The 21807-nt window shown below is 43.6% G+C and overlaps 1 protein-coding gene across 6 annotated transcripts in view; it reads left to right on the top strand.

Moving 5' to 3' along the window:
• The window catches only part of LRRC36 (leucine rich repeat containing 36), a 1132044-nt gene that overhangs the window by 829278 nt on the left and 280959 nt on the right, over nt 1-21807 (top strand). For all 6 annotated transcript variants that reach the window (XM_069604413.1, XM_069604376.1, XM_069604369.1 and 3 more), the window contains one exon: nt 1268-1422. In XM_069604413.1, coding sequence (XP_069460514.1) covers nt 1268-1422 — 155 coding nt within the window. The remainder of the gene's footprint in view (nt 1-1267; nt 1423-21807) is intronic.

Raw genomic sequence — 21807 nt, 5'->3', positions numbered from 1 at the left:
ATAAGAACAAATAAAATAGTATAAGCTCTGAATGCTTCAGTTCTATTTAAGTTCTTGTATTGAACCTTGAACAATAGTCTATGGGTAAATACCTGGACTAGTTCTGTGGGGGCATACAACTGATATTTGTTGTGAAGGACCTCTTAGTGGTCCTGTGGTGCCTGTTGCAAATGAGCATAAAAAGATGCTTTTAGAATGCTATATTCGTGCATCCTCTCTCTGTCCTTCACATGCAAGTCGGTCACAAACATTTAACACATAATCTTTAGTATAAATCCCCACCTGTATTTGGAGTGGTTGGGGAATCACGATAGCTTCTCCAAGGGATGTTTCACCCTTCGGTCATTAATTTCTCAGTCTGGTACACGGACCATATCATCGTTCCTCGATGTGGGTACTCCCTGTTGTAAAGACACAGAATACAGTCTTAAAGCCACACATGACTGGTTTGGGGCTCTTCTGTGTTCTAAACTTTCTCCATAGAGAATATGGGTGTTCATTAAAGTTATTACCTTAGTTCAGTCCAGACTTTGTTTAGTCTCAAAAGTGTCCATAAGTGTCTATTGATTAGACTCAAGCGTCTTCAGTTTTGTGTTCATAACACTCTCCGGTTCCGACTGTAAGAAACGTAATAACCTCTTCTGTAATACCGCGTGTATTGTGGACATGACGGTATGGGCATTGTTGTCAGCCACAGATTTAAGGCAGTTGCTTCTGGATAAATATGAATTGGTTATGCAATGCCTTTAGTGGCTTGCATACATGAATACTATATATGTTGTCTTGTCTTCCGCTTTGTTCTTTTGTTGTGGTCTTTCCCCTTCTGTGGATTTGTACCTTTCTTTGAATTTTACAAATTAGTTTTGTTCAGAATTCTGAGGTAGAGCTATTTCGGTGTTACCTATTTTGATACAGACCAATAGATTGGTTATGAATTTTTTTTGCCTCGGTGAAAGTCCATTTGCTAATGTTGTATTAGTTTACTAGCACCGCTATAATTGTTTGGTTTAGTACAAAATATCTTTAAAAGAAAAAGAAACCATGCATGTCGCAGTGCTGCTTTAAAGCACAGATATTTTTCAAATAAGATTCAAATATGAAAGTGGGCATTATCTGTGAGAATGTACATGCCATCATGCAGTGTTCATTATCTGAGAAACATAAAACCCTAGGAAAGACAGTGTGTTGTGTGTGGATGTCTGATCACTGAAAATACTAGTACTTCTGGAATGTAATTGAACAATTCCTGTGTTTATTTTCCCTTTAGCTCCAGCTCGTGATTTGCTTTCGGTATTGATGACCTCACCACCGGCACAATACAACTTCACTCATAGACTGGATAATTCTTTCCCGAGTGAAGAGTCGAAACCGGTCTCATTGAAGAACAGCAACAGTCAAAACCTCTCTGCACAGGAGGAAACTGTATGTGAAATCGCCTTTTTTTCACTTGCCCACTTAACTTCCAATGCATATTACTGTCTGAGAGCATTGATACATATACTTTCTGGGACATTAATACTTATAACTACATTGGGGGAAACGTCAATGACACATATGCTGTCTTGGTCAGTAAATCAGTTCAATCATTGATCACATCCATACAAAATGTGCAATTAACGAAGACTAAAATCAATGCATTCAACTTTAAAGTAGTAGATACCATCATTAAAACAATCCTAAATAGAAAATTAAAACCTATGATCAGAACAATAGGCAGCACCTTAAAACAAAGTAGAAATAATGAGGAACACATCACAAATTACTGTAATCGGAGGTTGGTAATACATTTCCTATGCTTCTTCCATACTTTCCAGTTGAAGGATGCAACTGCAAATATCACAATTGGACTAAAAGTTAAGATTGTTCGAAAACAAGCCTCTTGCAGATATGGTACCCTGGCCTCTCTCAAGAAAGGTCAAACCCAAACCACTAGGTGGGTGCAATGACTAAATAGAAAAAGGAAGTGGATCACTGTCTCCTGCCCGAACCCACAAGAGCAGAGCAAGTTGGTGGATGCAAATGTAGCTACTTCCCCACCACAGTTTTGACAGCTAATATTCCCAGGCAGAACTTGATATCAAGGGTGCGCTTTTCAGGGGTCCAAATTCCATTTAGGTAGGTCTCTAGGTCAACATAACAATTAGTATCCACATAAATCCCCCACCTAGGATTTCCCTGTAGTTGTTCTAGCTGGACTAAGTTGGCTTGCACGCAATATGCGTTTTAATAAGAGGCCAAAGAAGTGCTTGGTGAATACCACATGTTGTCCAAACGCAGTACACGTATCACCCGTCTTATGTGCACCGACCATGGTAGAGTTGTTGCACCGCTCAAGGCCATTGTTCCCTGTAGAAGGATCATATACATTGTACCATCTTCAGCGGCCCAAACTCTGGCCCGGAGAACAGCAGACCTAAGAAAGCCTTTTCCAATTAATCTTTTTCAGGCGTAGCTCTTCAGGGATCATCATTGTTGGAAGAAAGATTGCAAGTCTTAGCAGTTGGTTTACAGAAAATGTTTTCTGCCATCTGCAGATGAACAGCATGAAGAACACGCAATGTTGCCATAACAGGCTTTTTTAGGCACTGAAACACCCTTCTTATGGAGTCTATTCTCTTCTGGATCTGTGATTTCTGTGCTCTGTGGCACATAAACGAACCCCAATAGAGTTGTACCACCTTACAACTTCTAAAGGGGTATCCCCACAATTATCCTGTGATTTAAGGTGCGCTGCAAACCCCAAACCCTTACTTGGGTTTCGAATCCATTTATTTTTAGTTCCTTTATAGCACAGTGAGTCTCAAAACTGCTCATTAACTTAATGAGTCAATTTTCAGTCTGATCTAACAGCTCTGCGTCATAAAAAATAAAGCACTGGGACTTTGATATTGCTCCTCCTCAGATTCATCTAGGTCATTGATGGTGACTTTGAACAGAGTCGGTGCCAGAACACATCCTTGCCTCATAAGAGTTAATATGTTATGCAGAGTTTGGATAATATATATTAGGGCAGAATCCAGTCCTTTGCTCCTTAAGGTTTTGGAACGTTTGACCCTATTAGCAGAATCAAAGGCCGTCCTATGGTGACCAAAACCTAAATAAAGTGCTCCTTTATACAAATCTACATACATTGAGAATACTTGAAGCCCTTGTTCCACTGTCCCTGTCCCTTTCCCGAACCCGCCTTGGGCTGGGGAGAGGACAGAACTTTTGCCTATCTAAGCCTGTATCCCTATGTGGTAGTTTTGCCCAAAATCCTACTTTACGCATCAAGGAGCGTGAAGGGCCTATAATTAACCTGGTTGGCACCAACAAAATGGTGACTAATCCAGTAAGACCCCAAGCATCTGTAACACCCCCCAAAGAATTTCTTCTTGAAACACTATTTCGGTCCCTGATATTAAAGTCAGCACATTTGTAATGCCTAGTCATAATTGTATGTTACTGCATGGGATGGGGGTTAGTTAGTACATTCACTGTCAGGGGCCACCTTAACCTTTTGATGCATATTCTGAGCCCATGATACATATTCTGCCCGAGTCATTAATGCATATACTCTCTGAGGTAATGTTTGCACATACCACCTTATTGTACCATTGTTGCATATACTGTCTGGGGATATTGTTGTCTGGAGTCTTTGATGGATATATTCCGTAGGTGAATTATATTGTATACTGTCTATATATTATCTTTGCCATTGATGCATGCACTAACAGCGGCTATTGTTACATATTCTTGCTACCATTGATTCCATAGTGCATAAGGGTATTACTGCAAGCACTGTCGTGACATTTCTACACATACCGTCTAGGGCCATTCATGAATACACTGTCTGTGGCTATGAGGCTAATATTGCCTGGTGACATTTGTTGGGAAGGAGAGAGGATCTCTCCACCCCCCTAAACTGTAAACCGCACATAAAGGGTGCAGGAGGTTCGGGGGTGTATACACAAGGTTTGTATACTAATTGACCTTTTCACAATTGACCTTGGGAGAATTGACCTTGGGAGAATTTACCTAATTTAGAAGGTCAGTTAGGACATATATGCAGAGAGAAACCCCTGCAAACCCCCACCTAATCCAAAACTCCCCACCCAATCCCCTTATATTATTTATAATCCAAAACCAACCCAATAAATATATAAAATAACTAAAATAATATAAAGGTCAATTGTGCAGAAGGTCAATTAGGACCACTATAATTAGGTCAATTAGGACTAAAGGTCCATTGTAAAAGGTCAATTTGGATAATACCTACAAAAGAGTGTGTGATTACGTATTACATGCATTAGGAGTTATAGAATAGAGGCGAGTGTAGATGCCATCTTGTTTATTTGCAGCCATTTTCCATTGGTAGACCCAAGTGCGGCGAAAAGGCACCAATCTTGTGTTAAGAGATTTTACATGGCCCACATACACATGACCCCCACCACGAGTAAGCTTCGGCGAGTTACAAGCCTGCCATTGCCTCAGAGGCGTAGGCCTTCGCACCCTGGAAAGAATGTGTTCTGCAAGGCCACGAGGAGGGGACAGAGTATATCTTAGCTCTGCAGACTGGGAGTGGGCAATTACGAACGGCAACTGAATGATCAAGTCCTGCTCGTGATCTTCAGCAGATGGGGACATCCCCAAATGGATCTCTTTGCCTTCTGGTCCAACAGGAAGTGCCAGCAGTGTGCGTCCTGGCAGGGGCATAGCCCTGGCTCACTGGGCGACGAATTCAGATATAATGGGGCGTCATGACACCCCATGCATTCCCTCGCACACTCCTGGTCCACAGGGTGATCTGCAAGATAAAATAATCATGCCACCTCTGCGTCATTCTGATAGCTCTGTAGTGGCCGGCCAGATCATGGTTCTCGGAGCTCCCCAGCCACTCGGGACAGGCCACCCATTCACCTGCCGCTGGGTCCAGTTCACTTTCTATCGCAGCAGGGGGGCAGGTTCATCCACCCCGCTCCACAGAAGCTAACCCTTGCAGCGTAGCTCCTGATCAGGTCACACTGAAGCATCAGATCCTGTCTCAGGCTAACCTGGACATCATTCAGGGCGCTAGGAGCAAAGCTACTAGGAGACAGTACAAGAGTAAATGGACTAGGTTCTGTCATTGGGCTGACTCTAAGGAGAGCGACCCCCTTACTTGCACATTGGACGATGTGCTCTCCTTCTCTGTATACCTCGCTCACTCAGGGGTGCAAATTGACACATGCCGCACCTACTTGGCAGCCATTGGCGCCTACAGGAACTCTGAGGAGGAGGTCTTCTCCTCCAACCCGGTAGGGAAATGACATTTGGCCGGCCTCACCAGGCTCTACCCACCCATCAAGAACCCACACCCTGTGTGGGATCTCAATATAGTGTTGGGCGCCCTGGCGCACAAACCTTTCGAACCAATGGCGTCTGCGGACCAGCAGACTAGTCACCATTAAGACAGCTTGGTTGGTGGGTCTAACCTCGGCTCGTAGAGTCGGCGAGCTCCAAGCACTGGTGGCTGCAGAACCCTACACTACTTTTCACAAAGAAGGTTATCCCGAGAACGCACCCCACGTTCCTATGTAAAGTAGTCTCTTCTTTCCATCTAAATGAGAAGATACTGTTACCTACGCTTATCACTGACCCTAAAGATGATGCTCAAAGGGTCTTGCACTAACTGGATGTCAAAACGCATTCTGCAATTCTATCTAGACAGGACCAAGAGCTTCCGCAGGTCGGACGTTCTGTTTGTCACCTTTGGTGGGTGAAGGCCCAGATACCAGGCATCCAAAGCCTCTAAAGGTGGATGGTTTCAGCCATCAAGGGGGCCTATGAAGGGCAGCACAAACCACTTCCAGCTAACATGTATGCCCACGCTGTCAAGCCAAGGCCACGGCCGTCGCATACCAGAAACAGGTCATCAGCAGGGTGCCCACCTGGGCCACCCCTGGGCTTTCTGCCAGCACTAATGTTTGGACGCCGGCTCCAAGTCAGGCGCGGCTTTCGGACAAGCGATTCTAAGGAGCTTGTTTTCTTAGAGGGTCACTTCTCCACCCTGTGGCTACATTCAGTTGTAATCGCCCATGCAGTATGGAGGAAAGGGGAAGGGACGTAGGAGTAATTAATAGTTACTCACCGTAGTTACTAACTCCATATGTCCCACTATCTCACCTTCCCCATTAGGCAATGTTAATATTGTCGACGCGTCAATGGGGACTGAGGAGTGGCGCCGGTGGGCGAAGTCAGGGTGGCGCATGCTCCCAGGGCTGGGCTCCCGCGTGCCTCTAAATTTAAAGGGGAAGAAGGTTTTTTCTGGTGAAAAAGGTTCCGTCTCCCGTCCCTAGCGAGGGACACCTATGCAGTATGGAGGAAAGGGGACTATGGACTAGGAGTATGGTGGTCATACGGTAACTATTAATTTTTATGAGAATAAATCTTGTTCTCCTTGCAAGAGGTGTGCTGAGCTTTTTTCCCTATTGGGTTGTATTATTTCCGGTGTGGGCATGGATGGGCTTCTCTACACTTTATACGTAAGCTTGACATGGCCTTTGTGTGGCTAAAATAGTGGCTTTGTACCTTTTATTATAGGCCATATATAACTACATGTCTTGTAAAGAGAGAGAAGAGTGGCAGAAGTGTTCCACGCCCCTACATTTTTGTTTTAATGAAGTTAATTGCACAGAAGTTGAAATGTAAAACGCCCATGGAGAACTACGAGGAGGAGTGGGAAGAAGAACAGGCAATTATGGCCGACATCCAGGATGTCAACGCCATCATTTTTGGATCGACTCCAATCCAGAGTTCTACCGCCTTGAAACCGACACCAAAGCGATAAAAAGATTGGTCCGTGCAAGAAATTAAAGCCACTGAGGCTCATTACGAGTATTGCGATGTGGGAAAAAAGTGGCGGTAAAGGAATTACCGCCATGTTTCCTGCTCCGCCATACTACGAGTTTGGCCTTGGAGTGGGCGATTTTCCTCCAGCATCATATCACGCTAGAGGTAAATCCTCCCACTTTCCGCAGAAAAATCAGCAGAATTATCGTGGCGGTTATTCTGCCGAAATCTCCCATGGAGTCCTATGGACTCCAAATTAATGGGCACTAACACCTACACCACCACTTGTAATCTGATGGTAAAATCTACCAGACCAAGTGGTGGTAACGGTAATTCCGTTGGGCAGCATTCTGGCAGATTTACCACTGGAATGCCACCCAACTCTTAATAACGCCCACTATCTCCAAAACTATGGCTTTCATGGAAAGGCATGAAACATACAAGAGCACATTTCTTATGTTGGGGTAAGAACCACCCTCATAAAGATCAGACGTATGCCCAAGGGGACACTCACTCTGAACACTTCACAGAACAGGAAGAATTTGAAGACACTGCAAATACTGATTCTCGTTAGGAGTTTCAGGATTTAGATCCCGAGGAATATTTAATGCCTTCCCCTGAGTATGTAGACCCTCCCTCCCACCCCCCAGTTTCCTCCTCACCAACAGAGGACACGTTCCCATATTCAGACCTCCTACAAAGAGCTTTTGAATGTGTTGGTATTTTCACACAGCAACCAGATGACGATAATGACTTCATAGAGGATGTTTTAAAGGAGAAAAAGATGGTAACCCATTGCATTCCCCTGCTATCTGCCATTAAGAAGAGGGTGAACCCATTGCTAATTACACCTGTCTCCATAAAGCCTTTTAACCCAAGGGTGGAGAAAAAACACAAACCCTCTAATTCAGACCCAATATACATCAAAGGTCAACTGGCACCTGACTCTCTAGTGGTCACTATCACTAGGAAGAAAACAAACACACCCATGACCAATATATAATATCCACCAGACAAAGAAAGTAGGCGGATATATCATTTTGGAAGAAAGGCAGCAACACATGCTGCTTATAACCTTAGAATAGTCAGTATAATCACACTGAACTTCGGATACAATGGAGCACAGTGAGCTGACATGGAGGACTTGCTTAAACATGTCCCTCCAAATATACACACTTCTTAAAGTAAACTATTGAGGAAGGGAAGAAGTCTGCAAACGCAATAATCAAGAACACCCTTGAAGCAGCGGACACAGTAGGATGACAATTAACAGGGGTAACAGTGCTAAAATGAGGTGCATGGCTTAGAGGCTCAGGTTTCAAGAGACACAGGCCACATTACTAGACAAGCCCATAGAGTGGGTGTGCCTTTTTGGTAAACAAGTCAGCAAGACTTTGGAAAGTACAAAGAAGGACCATGTCAGAAACCAAAGGGCGTCTCACTTCCTAGTCCCTGGGGATCTCTCTTAGGTTGCCAGGGTACCGCCATCGCTGTTGGATCCAGACCCTGGGGGTGGTCCAGTGCGGGAGGATCACCTGGGTGGGGCGGGTCTTCAGGGATTGGAGGTGGGGCCACGGATGGTGAGATGCAGTATTCCCACCTTTCCCGTACCCATGCCCCATCCTATTTTATCGGATTCGCCAACGCCCCATCTCCCCTTTCTCTCTCTTTCTACACAACACTGGGCCGAGGGTAGAAAGGTTAACACTTACACATCTCATTGGGCATGTCCGGCTAATCAAGTCATGCACTTGACTTTAATCACATACATCTGATACCCATTAGCTCTCCCCACACGGATAAAAGGCGGAACATAGAGAGACACTCTGAGCAAGATGAAGAAGGAGCAGATATTCCGAGGGGAAGCGGAATTCACTGGAGCATGACGACCGATCGAAGGACTAGAGCAAAGGGTAGAGAACCCTTGAAGTTCCCTGCAGGAGGTTGTTGCCTCCGGAAGCCGTGAAGGAGACGCGGAGAAAGCCAAATCGCAGACAAGAAGAAGCCAGCATTGTGTTTCAAGGATGCCAGCAGCCCTCCCGGGTGAACTACAGAGTTGGGTAGGCGAGGCCAAAACTGGTATTAACCTTGACTTGTGAATCAAAGCCGCAGAGACAAGAAAGGAACGTGCACAACCGGTGAGTTAGTGAAAGACATGAAAGGCCGGTTTGTGTCAAGGAAAGATTGAAGCTGCAACAGTGTATCTCACAATTGAAGGTTGCGCACATGTGGATGAGGTGCGAAAGAAAGCAAAGCAGTGATTAACTGTGAATTTGCAGAGAGCTGTGAAGCCAATGATAGAGTAGCACAGTGTTCCGGCGAAAGGAAGTAGCCCACTTGAACATTTCTGCAAAATGTTTGATGTCTTGTTATAAAGCGGCAAAGTGAACAAACTCTGAAATGTGCAATGGTCAAGATTAACTCCGTCGAAAGGGGAAAGGAAAAGGTGAATGTTTTAAGAGAAAAATTTCTTTCAACTTTTGTGCTGGTGGTATGGAACTACCAAGACCAAGAGACACTGGGGCAAATAACATAAAGGGGAGAGCTGGAGTGAAAGTCGAAGATGTCCTGCAGAGGTCTATAGTAAAAGCCTTGCACATTCGAAAGTCTTTGACATCAGTGAAGGGTCTGAGCCTGACTGAGGGAGACCTGAAATATGAAATAAGTTGGGGGAAGGGAACCCCCAACTTATTTCACTAACGAATGTGACTAAAGCTTGGAGACGGGAAACCCTCCAAGTGCTGTGATTGCGATGTCCGACCCCGGCTGAGGGAGATCTATGTTGAATCAGGTTATTTTTGGTTGAAAGGTCCGAGCCTGACCGAGGGAGACCTACGTGAATTGTGAACAAAATGTTTGAAAAGCTGAAATAGTGACGTTAACGTGGAAGGCCAAGCGGGCCTCGACCCACATTTTGGACTGCCTTTTTTTGATAAACTGAGCCAGTGTGTGTCATCCGGTTTACTGGGGCAGCCTTACTCCGTGCTGTCCAACAGTTGGGAGGAGAGCTAAAACGCAATCAGTAAACACCATCAATTAGCACCAGGAATAAATTGTACTTCTTTACAAAAAAATGTTTAATACAATGTAATGATATACTAGACTACATACATTTCAAGATGGGTCTACTCGAAAATTCCAGTACAGCTCCACTACGGCTGGTAGCGCGACCACGTCACGCGACGCGATCAAATAGTGATGTCACATGTTTACATATGACATCACGGCGCGTGTGAAGTCATCGCGTTCTTGACGTTGGTGGCCATTTTTTATACTCACTCAGGAAAAACGAGTGATTTCCCCCTGAGAAGGAGCCATAGCCCTATACTGAGAGTGAATCATAAAAGGTAAGCCAGACAGCGGGACTTTGACTAACTATTCTTTAATCCCAGTACACTACAAATAGCAGAAGTATTTACTGTCATTCCCATTACCTTTTGTCTCCCCATATTAGGAGACTGACTGTTTCACAGAGCTTCTTTCCTCTGGAAGACCTTGGACTACCAAACAACCTTAAGAGACTGGTTGGTAAGCTGCCCTACCAAAATTAACCACTGATGATCCATTTACTCTGCATAAACCCTGAACTTATATGCAACTAGAACCACAATTGGTTTTTTGGTTTTTTACTTTCTATAGCCTCTGGGATACCCTGAACCCTGAACAACCGGAACCCGTGTTACCCATACTACTTAGCAGGAATCCTAGAAATCAAGATGATGAAGGTACATCTTTCCCTTCCTTATTCCCTCTGATATTTCAGCAAATATGTCTAAAATGCTTAAATATTAAGGAGACGCACTTTTTTTATAGGTGACCCACCACAAAGGGACTCTGAATAAACTGCTGGCATTTCAGCATTAAAGACAACCTCGGGGCAACATAGCGAGGTAGGAAATGCTACAATGTATGGCAGACTCAATTATAGAATAATAGCTGTGGAATGTGAACTGCATACAGTTTGAGAATTATGATGATTTCTCTTATGGATATCCCGCTAACATCCACACGGAAGCTTAGAGAAAGAAGAAGCTCTATGGACTTTAATAGATTTTGAGAAACCCTAATACCCACTCCTGATGAAGTGATTTTTTTCCCGAAACGCGTAGAGTGTTATGTACCATTACCTGTGAGATTTAACAGAGATTGTTACATATTTGCACATTTCTGTATTTTATTTGAATTAGTTGTTTATAAATGACGATGTATACTAATACGTGAAACTGTGCAACCACAAAATGAATAATATTTGTGAATAAACAAGTATTTGTTTTTTAGAAATAACAGTGAAGACAATTTGCTTTAAACATTGATAAAAGATAACAATCTGTGGAAACACTACCACTAATGGCTACTTTGTAGATAGACCTAATATTCATTACACTATCAAAAGATTTACCACTAGAACTGTTCTCTTTTCAAAATAATTTCTCCCTAACAGATAGATCTATATCGCTACTGTTATGCTTGATCTAAAATGGCGCTGGTGCGCAATGCATTCTGGAAGCGCTCGGAGCCATGATGGATATTTACTTCATGCCGCAGTGAAAAGCTGCACACATTTTGCTGAGTATTAGATTCACGGTGCTGAGAAAAACATGCTTTCCAAACCTGGTACGCGGTCAAGGACATTTCTGCTGGGAAAGCTAACTTTGTTATGGTTTGCTACTGTTCTCCGTGGAGCGTGTTTTTAGAGATGGGAGGCACTGTGTTTCTTGGGGGGAGCTCTCGATTGACCCAGCTGGCAACCGACGGCTGTTCCTCAACTGCGCAAGTGCAATTTCCAGAAGGTTCAAGAATTGACTCCCCTTTGTGGACTGTGTATATATGCGGAAACCCGGAGGTGGTCAGGTGAGACTTCAGCCGGAGAAGGACGCTTACGTCCGGCCCTCCTGTGAGTTGTGGTGCTCTCGGCCTGGCTGTTCCCGGGGGTCCTCCAGCCGCTTCTGGGCGAAATGAGGAATCCTGTTACGCTCACAGTGACGTATTTCCTTTTGAATTCTTTACTTCTTCTGTGATTTATGTCCATATTATTTTTGTGAGTTATTTCTATGTACTTCTTAGCTTTGAATAAATAGCCGTATAAGAGCTGATTATCTTCTAAGAGTGCGTGGCTGTGAGTTATTCCGTCTGTCTACGTTCAAAGTGTTTGCTCTGTAATTGCATTGGTGATTTATGTTTGTTCCGTGCACTTTGGGGAGAGCAATACAGCTACATAGAATTTTTCTATGAAATATATACCTTTTGACTGTCTATTGGCAGTAATCTTGAGTGTTCAGGGGACGCGAGGGGTCCACAACCTGTGGGTACCCTCTCTTTTTCATTTTTCCTAAATCCACAACCTAGTGTCAGGGTTGTGTCTCCTCTGCACCTTACTATCAGTCTAAAGACTACTAAACAGGTTTATTCCTGAACTAGTTAGGAGTGCACACATGTTCATCTTTTCTCTGTTGTATAGTTTTCCACTCTTTGAGTGTGTGACACAACAACACAAGCTGCGCCCACCAATATACTATAGAAATCAGCCCATAAGAATATGTCCTTTTCCAAAATCAATGCAATCACTGATAAGCATGCAACAACATTTGGATTTAATGAAGAAGAGGCAACTCGGATTTTAGTCTTAATTAAAGATATAGAAACTACAACCCCAGCCTCTACAAATCAGGAACAAATCATTTTTCGTCTAGAAAAGCTAATACGTAGAGAGATTTCTCAGAAGCTACATGCTACAACATTAGCACAGTACTACCGGGCTCAGAGGGATACCAAGGGGTTTGAGAGTCTACTTGAAACCAACGTTGTTCAAAGAAGTCCCAGACTTTGTAAAGAAATGGGAACAAATATTAAATAAGTGCTCATTGGATCTAATACTCTTGACTATAGAGGAGCTATCCAAATCTGTAGTAAAATTGGACAGTGAGATTATTGAATTGAGTGAACAACTGAGTTCCTTCAAAACCAGTGATGAACTTAAAACCTTACTGGACAACATCAACACATCACTAGAGCAGTATAAAAAGGAAATTGAACAGAGGAAGATCCGCAAATTTAGGAGAGACACCCTTGACTAGTCCCAAGATATAGTCTACACATGGCAAGAATTCTACCAAGCTAAGAGACCACCCTACCCCAACAGACCACCTCCTTGTGACACAAGGCAAGATACCAGTGACAAGAGCACTGACATCCCCTCAAGTAGTGAAGAAGCAAGAGGAAGAAGGAATACCAGAGAGGATTTTCCCACAACAACCAACCCAAGAGGAGGTATCTTTCATAACTCACAAACAGCCACAACATTATCAGCAACTCCACAGGATTTTTTAGACGAAAGACCACACAAAGAGGTCTCAAGAAATCTAAGGTCCAAGAAAAAAAGCTAACACCTAATAGTTAAACTAGCCTCCAAACCTCTCTACAATAATCAACTACAAGTACTGAACTTGGGCCTTTCATTTACCCCGACACAGAATACTACACACTTGGAAGAACGTGTCAACTTACACAGACTTATAAGAAAAATGAGACTGAAAGTCTTCTTCGATATACACACGCCAACTGAAAACCATTCACCAACAGAATTTCTGGAAATTAAACCGAAGAGTACATTTGACCCTCCCATTCAGAATACGACTCTTAAAATCTTTGAAAATCAAATGCTCAGCCAACTGAAAAAACTTGATTACAATAAAGTGAGAAAATACAACATTCGGAAACACCAGAGTAAAATAATTAAGGAATTGGCTGATGATACCACAATAACACTGAAACCAGCAGACAAAGGAGGAGCCATAGTTATTATGGACTCCCAATGTTTAAGATTACTGGATGACAGAGACACGTACATCCCTATCGATAATAATCCCACAGTCAGAATTGCAACACTAATTGATAAAATTCTAGAGAAAGCAGCAGAGAATGGTTGGATAACAGAAAAAACAAGACACTTCCTACATAAAATAAACCCAATAATACCTGTGTTTTATGGACTTCCTAAAATTCATAAACAACTACCAGAACCCCCCCTGAGACCAATAGTTACAGGGACTGATAGCCTGTTCCATCCACTGGCTATCTATGTTGATCAGATACTTCAACCCATAGTACAAAAGACGAGTACTTATCTACGAGACACAACACATTTTCTGAACAGCATAAAGAATTTACAGAACCTACAACAGGGAGACTTATTGGTAACATTTGATGTACAAAGCCTCTATACTTCAATCCCCCACGACAAAGGCCTGGAAGCACTAGAATGGGCACTGTTACAAGAACAAGACTGTAGAGCAGAAAAAACGTTCATACTAGAACTAGCTACCATCATTTTGCAGAACAACTTCTTTAGGTTTAATCAACAATTCTACCTACAGGCATCCGGGACCTCAATGGGTTCAGCAATGGCACCAGCATATGCCAATCTGTTCATGCACCACTTGGAAACCCAGAAAATAATATCTCATCCAACTTGGGGATCCAAACTGATCTGTTGGTTAAGATATATTGACAATGTTTTCGTCATCTGGAGAGGTAATCAAGAGTCACTCAACTCGTTCCTGACATATATCAATACAGTGAATGACAGAATCAAGTTCACGATGGAAATAGGCAATCCGAAAATTCATTATCTTGATGTCGAATTAGAATTGAAGGATGGAGAAATCACCACAAACCTATTCACTAAACCAACGGACGTCATCAACAGCTTACATTATCTGAGTCACCACCCAAGACATCTAAAAAACAACCTACGGAACAGCCAGTTTATTTGGGCTAAACGAATCACTTCAGTGGAATCAACACTCACAATTGAAATGGATAAGATGACTAACAAATACCCCAAGAGAGGTTATCCAGAAAATATTATCAGTGTCGCGAAAGAAAGATCAAACCTGAAATCAAGAGAAGAATTTCTCCGGAAAAAAACAGAACATAAGGAGATTCCTTTCCTATAGACATTAAAATATTCAAGCCAAAGTCACCACATCACTTGCCTAATGAGGAAAAACTGGAGGATCATCCAGATGGATCCCCAACTACAGAAACTCTTCCCTGAACCACTGCTAATCGCCTACAAAAGAGGTAGAAATTTTCGGGACCAGTTGGTCAGAGCAGAGTGCACCACGGTACAACAACAACCGACACTCCATACCAAGAAATTTGGAACCTTTGCTTGTCTGCACACCATCACCAAAGGGGAGTACATAAGACATCCAAGAACGGGTGCTAAAATTAAACTGAAACATTTTGCAACATTTGATACAAAGTCTGTCATCTATGCTCTGAGCTGCCCTTGTGGGATTTACTATGTGGGACAGACAAAAAGGAAAATGAAAGAGAGGTGCAATGAGCACAAGAGTAATATAAACGGACAAAGAATGAACGATCACCCGTGGCAAGACATTTCACTACAAACAGACACACAGTGGCACAATTACACTTTCAGATACTGGAAGTTGTCACAAAAGCACCTAGAGGGGGCAATCATGCCAAAAAATTGGACCAGCGTGAACTGTACTGGATTGACAAACTGGACAGTATGAATCCGTACGGAATGAATGAAGACTTCCACTTAGGGGCCTTTTTATAAATCTTCACCTTAATACACACAATCAATTAACATCATGAATAGGAGAATCCTGATACAGGTTCAGCTAAAATGGGAGATCATGGCCCATGAGGAATAGGGTGAGTCAACCCACAATATAGTATGAAGGTTGTCTTATCTGATTCATTTACTTTTTGAATAAATGCTGTCAACACGTAAATATAGGATGTAACAACTATGTTGTACATTTTTATTCATAGGCACACTCAACCTGTGTCCGAATATACATGACAAGATTGTGAGCATATGTGCCCTAAGGTTGACTTTAGAACTTACGTACAGAGGTTATTAAAGTGCTAGTAACTATTATTTCCATGTACTTACTTACCCTAGATGGACCTTGACTTGCTCTTTTTCGAAGAAACGCCCGGCCGGACACCTTTTCCCATGGAGGGACCCCATAGTGGTAGCCGTCTCGAACATTGATGAGCTATAACACCCATTAACTCCTCTGTTCAACTCCCATTGACAAGGGATTGACACTGTAACCCATCTGGCATTACTGCTTGCTATTTTCCTTTAGATCCCTTCAATTATTCACTGTGGTATTGTCATCCTGTATTGGATGGTCCTGCCTCTAAAACGCAATCAGTAAACACAATCAAATAGCACCTGGAATAAATTGTACTTCTTCACAAAAAAATGTTTAATACAATTTAATGATATGTTAGACTACATCCATTTCAAGATGGGTCTATGCGAAAATTCGAGTACAGCTCCACTACGGCTGGTAGCGTGACCACGTCACGCGACGCAATCATGTAGTGACGTCATCGTGTTCTTGACGTTGGCGGCCATTTTTTATACTCAAATTTGCGAGTCAACAATGCAGCAGGACTCAGGAAAAACGAGCGATTCCCCCTGAGAAGGAGCCATAGCCCTTTACTGAGAGTGAATCATAAAAGGTAAGCCAGACAGCGGGACTCTGACTAACTATTCTTTAATCCCAGTACATTACAAATAGCAGAAGTATTTACTGTCATTCCCATTACCTTTTGTCTCCCCATATTAGGAGACTGACTGTTTCACAGAGCGTCTTTCCTCTGGAAGTCCTTGGACTACCAAACAACCTTAAGGGACTGGTTGGAAACTAGAACACCTCCCTTTTTGGGAAAAGTGATTAACGTATGGCAACCTACTGGCAGGTAAACTGCCGTAACAAATTAACCACTGATGATCCATTTACTCTGCATAAACCCTGAATTTATATGCAACTAGAACCACAATTGTTTTTTTGGTTTTTTACTTTCTATAGCCTCTGGGATACCCTGAACCCTGAACAACCGGAACCCGTGTTACTCATACTACTTAGCAGGAATCCTAGAAATCAAGATAATGAAGGTGCATCTTTCCCTCCCTTATTCCCTTTATGATATTTCAGCAAATATGCCTAAAATGCTTAAATATTAAGGAGACTCACTTTTTTATAGGTGACCCACCACAAAGGGACTCTGAATAAACTGCTGGCATTTCAGCATTAAAGACAACCTCTGGGCAACATAGCGAGGTAGGAAATTCTACAATGTATGGCAGACTCAATTATAGAATAATAGCTGTGGAATGTGAACTGCATAAAGTTTGAGAATTATGATTTCTCTTATAGATATCCCGCTAACATCCACACTGAAGCTTAGAGAAAGAAGAAGCTCTATGAACTTTAATAGATTTTGAGAAACCCTAATACCCACTCCTGATGAAGGGATTTTTTCCCGAAATGCGTAGTGTTATGTACCATTACCTGTGAGATTTAACAGAGATTGTTACATATTTGCACATTTCTGTATTTTATTTGAGTTACTTGTTTATAAATGACGATGTATACTAATACGTGAAACTGTGCAATCACAAAATAATATTTGTGAATAAACAAGTATTTGTTTTTTAGAAATAACAGTGAAGACAATTTGCTTTAAACATTGATAAAAGATAACAATCTGTGGAAACATTACCACTACTGCCTACTTTATAGATAGACCTAATATTCATTATACTATCAAAAGATTTACCACTAGAACTGTTCTCTTTTCAAAAGAATTTCTCCCTAACAGATCGATCTATATCACTACATAGAATTTTTCTATGAAATCTATACCTTTTGACTGTCTATTGGCAGTAATCTCGAGTGTGCAGGGGGATGCAAGGGGTCCACAACCTGTGGGTACCCTCTCTCTTTCAGTTTTCCTAAACCCACAACCTAGTGTCAGGGTTGTGTCTCTCTCCTCTGCACCTTACTATCAGTCTGAAGACTACTAAACAGGTTTATTCCTGAACTAGTTAGGATTGCACACGTGTTCATCTTTTCTCTGTAAGAGAGCTGACTTAGCCACCTTGATCCTTCATGTTGTAACTCTGACTTTCCTTTGTATGTACATTCCCCTTTTCACACTTTTTGTATAAGGGAAAAGGCAGTCATTAGGTTTTGTTAGTGTAGGCCATTTCTATTTGACAAATACTGACTAGGACTGTTTTCTTTATTATTTGATGGTAGAGACTACTGCCGCCATAGCTGTAGGGCAGATTAGGAGTTTTTCCAAACCCCAATGATTTAATAAAGATTTTGAAACTTGCAACTCTTGTCAGTGTCATACCTGTGATACCATGCCACCCTTACAACCAAGAGACACTTAACACAATGGGTCAAATGTCAGGCAGGTCTTTCCAATCTAGAGGGGGATAAACAAACCAACGGTCCTTTTGTCCCAACACTTTTGCTCAGCCACAGCGCCATTTCACACAAAATCAGAGCACAAGGTGATTTTCAGAAAATGAACAGCAACACTCTTACCCGTCCACCTTTAGACGGCAACATAAAGGTAAACTCGGGGGGGGGGGGGGGGGGGGGGGGAGAGGACAAGCCTCTAGAGCCACGTCCTCTGCCTCAAAACATTGACTCCAGCATCCACATTCCCCTCTCATGCAACCGCAGTAGGAGAGGGAAGGTGTTGCATAACATCCTTCGCCCACACATGGGAGCTGATTACACCTGATCAGTGGGTGCCAGACACAGTACAGAGGGGTTATTGTGTCGAGCTAATGGGGTCTCCAAAAAACCTACCACCAAGCAATACAGCTTCCGCAGGAACACCAGGTGCTCCTAGAAAAGAAAGTTGAGGCTCTTCTTCAAAACAACGCCATTGAGAGTCAAGCCAGACCAGGTAAAAAAGGGCATGCATTCCCTTTATTTCCTAGCCAAAGATAAACAAAATAATGAGACCAGTATTGGACCTGAGGCCAGCAAACATGTACGTAAAGCCTCAAAAGTGCAAGATGACAACATTACAAGAAGTCATCCTTCAAAAAAGGGAATATTTATGACGACACTAGAAGTAAAAGATTCATACTTTCATATTTCCAGGGTCCTCGCACACAGAAAATTCCTAAGGTTCAAGATAGGAATGATAACGTACCAATTCAAGGTTCTTCTTTTTGCAATAGCTTCAGCACCTCGTGTATTCACAAAAGTGCAAAAGACTCAAAGCATGCTATTGCTTATGAACCGCTATAAAGAGTACAAGCTTTTCTTCTCCTAATCCCCGACTTCAAAACAGAAGCCCAGGTAATGCTATGAAAGGTCATTAAGGTACTTTGTATGATGGCTTCATGCATCTACATAGTACCAAATGCACGACTAAACATGAGAAAAATATAACATGGCTATCAAGACAATGGTCCCAGCTTTTCGAGCTAATGGGCGACATAGTGGTGGTTTCCAAAGAGGTAGTAAATGCTCTGCAGTGGTGGACAAAAGAAAGCCTACTAAAAGACAGGCCCTTCAAAATGCCAACATTTCAGGCAACAATAACAAACGCCTCAATGGTTGATTGGGGGGCCCATTGTCAGAAACTTACGGCACAAGGCATGTGAACACAAACCCAAACTACAAGCACATACACATCCTAGAACTATTGGCGATAAAAATGGCACTGTTATCTTTCCAGACAAGACTATGCAACAACAGCTGTTTATCAACACAGACAACACCACAGATATGGCATACATAAATAAACAGGGAGGAAAACATTCTCAAACACTGTCAATCTTAGCACAGGATATATGGTTGTGGTGCATTAGATATAGAATTTGTTTACAAGCACATGCCCCTGAGGAGGAGAATCACCTGGTGGACAGTCTAAGCAGGGTTTTTCAGAAAAACCATGAGTGGGAAGTAAGCACACAGATTTTCAGGATAGTGTGCCTACCAACAGTAGAGCTGTTTGCAACAGCTCAAAGCTAAAAATGCCAAAGCTTTGCATCCAGGTACCCGCAGGAGCGATCACTGGGGATTACCATCTGGATGATTTGGTCAGGGAAATGTGCTTGTGCTTTTTCCCAGACCCCACAACTACGCAAAGTGATTCACAAACTATTATATGGGAGGTTTGAGGGGGCAGAAATGCGAGATGGACACAAAGGTAAAGTTGCTTCGAATGGATTGTGTCCTCCAACGTATTCCACATCTTTGACATGTAATGTCCAGAGCTGTGCTGCTTTGGATTTTTTTTTCGGCAGAGGGCGTCCTGCGTCAATGGCATCGGGTCGATGTCCTTCGAAGGCCTCTGTCGAGGGTAACGTCACCGGATGCTATAAATGGGACGCACAGCGCCCGCAGCCTTGGTTCTGTTTTTTCCGCAGACGTGTTTGCTTTGAGAACGCGGCGCACCTCGTGTGATCTTCTTCGAAGAAAATGAGCCTCATTACACGGATGGCAGTAAGGGATTACCGGTACCATTAATCCCTTACCGCCTTACTATGAGGTCCCTTCGCGGGTCCCTACCTCAACGGCTGGTTTTACCCTATGGAGGCTCAAATGGGAATGGGGAAGGGCCAATGTTGAATGGGGAATTTACGCCCTGACAACCTTGGAATGGGGCAGTAATTCCACCATCCACCATGGCGGAATCGGTAAATTACCGGCAGCAACCATGGCGCTAGTAGTGCCATGGTTACCGCCTTCTGTGTAATGAGGACCAATGTCTTCATCGTTTACCGCTCCGACTCCGCGGTCTGGTTTTAAGACATGCATGGACTGGAAGTCAAAAATATCGATTACAGACCTGCACCGCATCTGCTTGTGGTGTCTGGTCGAAAGTCATGATACCGACGACTGCTCGAAGTGCCAGTCATTGACTGCCAAGGCCTTGCGGGAGCCTAAGGGGAAATTACAGGTAGGTCGGGTTTCTAAACCTCGAAAATCCCAGAAAACTGCAGGTATTTCCACCAAATATTCGAGGGGTGACTCTCCTCGTTGGAAGGAGCCCCGGGGATCTCGATCCCGGAGTGGGTCCCGCCACTCGTCCTTGTCTCGGCACTCCCGGAAGCGGCGTCACCGGTCGCCTTCCCCGTCCTTGTCTGATGATGGCTCTGTGAGGAAAGTGGCTTGTCCCACTAAATCCTCGAACCCTGAGAAATGGGAGGCATTCAGGGAGCAAATGCTGGCGATTTTTCAATCCCAGGGCACATTTCAATCCGCACCTTTGGAATAAGCCGGCAGGGAACGGTCTCAGTCCGATGCTCAAGCGCCTTTTGGCCCAGGCACTCGGCGCAATAAACATCCGGAACCGTTGTGGTCCCGTTTGGACAAGGCTCCTGTGGATCACCAGAGAGGTGCCATATCCAGGTCTCTGACTTCGTCCCCATCGAAACCGCAGAAATCTAGTAAGGGCTTGAGGTCGGTGTTGGCGCTGTGTCCATCGAGTACGGCTGTCGGAGCTGTGCCTTGGGTCCAGCCCTCGGAGCCTACGGCGCCGTTGTCGATGACGCCAAAGCCATCTGCGCCCTCGAGGCCTTCGGGGCACTTTGGGCAGAATTTGCCGGTGGAGGCCCCTGTTACTGTGGAACCTCGGAGAAAGGCTTTATCGAAGCCGGTGAGGCCTGATGTGGACTCCAGGGCCGCTCCTGTGCCTAGGAAGGAGTACTTTCATTCTTTGCATGATATTTGAGGACGAGGAGAGGTCAGAAATGGAGTTTGAGCCTGTTGAAACTCCAGAGGCTCCTGACATGGTCTTTTCTGAAGACAGTCAGTTGGAGGAGTTGCGTCAGTCGTTGCATGATGCCAGTGGCCTTGACACATCTCCTGAGGTGGAGTTTGGTAGGCCAGAGCCTGGGGCTCATGCTGAATCCTCTTATAGGAGGTTAATGTCGAGTTACAGAATATCTCAGGTGGTCCGGTCCTCCGGTTGCATTAGTTCAGGATGATCTGACTGATATTTTGGATCAGGGTCTGTTCACTGACCCAGTATTGCCTTTTCATTTGGCATTGCAAAAAAGGGTGGCGGCTACTTGGCAGACCCCGGAGGCTCTTCCGGCGGTCAACAAGTCGTTAACTAAGAAATGCCGCCCACCCAGTAGCGACCCCCGCTACTTATCCACTCACCCCACTCCCAAGAGTT

The sequence above is a fragment of the Ambystoma mexicanum genome, chromosome 1p, assembly GCF_040938575.1.
Source record: "Ambystoma mexicanum isolate Mex_15411 chromosome 1p, UKY_AmexF1_1, whole genome shotgun sequence".
Taxonomy (NCBI): domain Eukaryota; kingdom Metazoa; phylum Chordata; class Amphibia; order Caudata; family Ambystomatidae; genus Ambystoma; species Ambystoma mexicanum.
The sequence above is the reverse complement of the archived record's forward strand: the minus strand, read 5'-3'. Positions and strand labels throughout refer to the sequence as shown.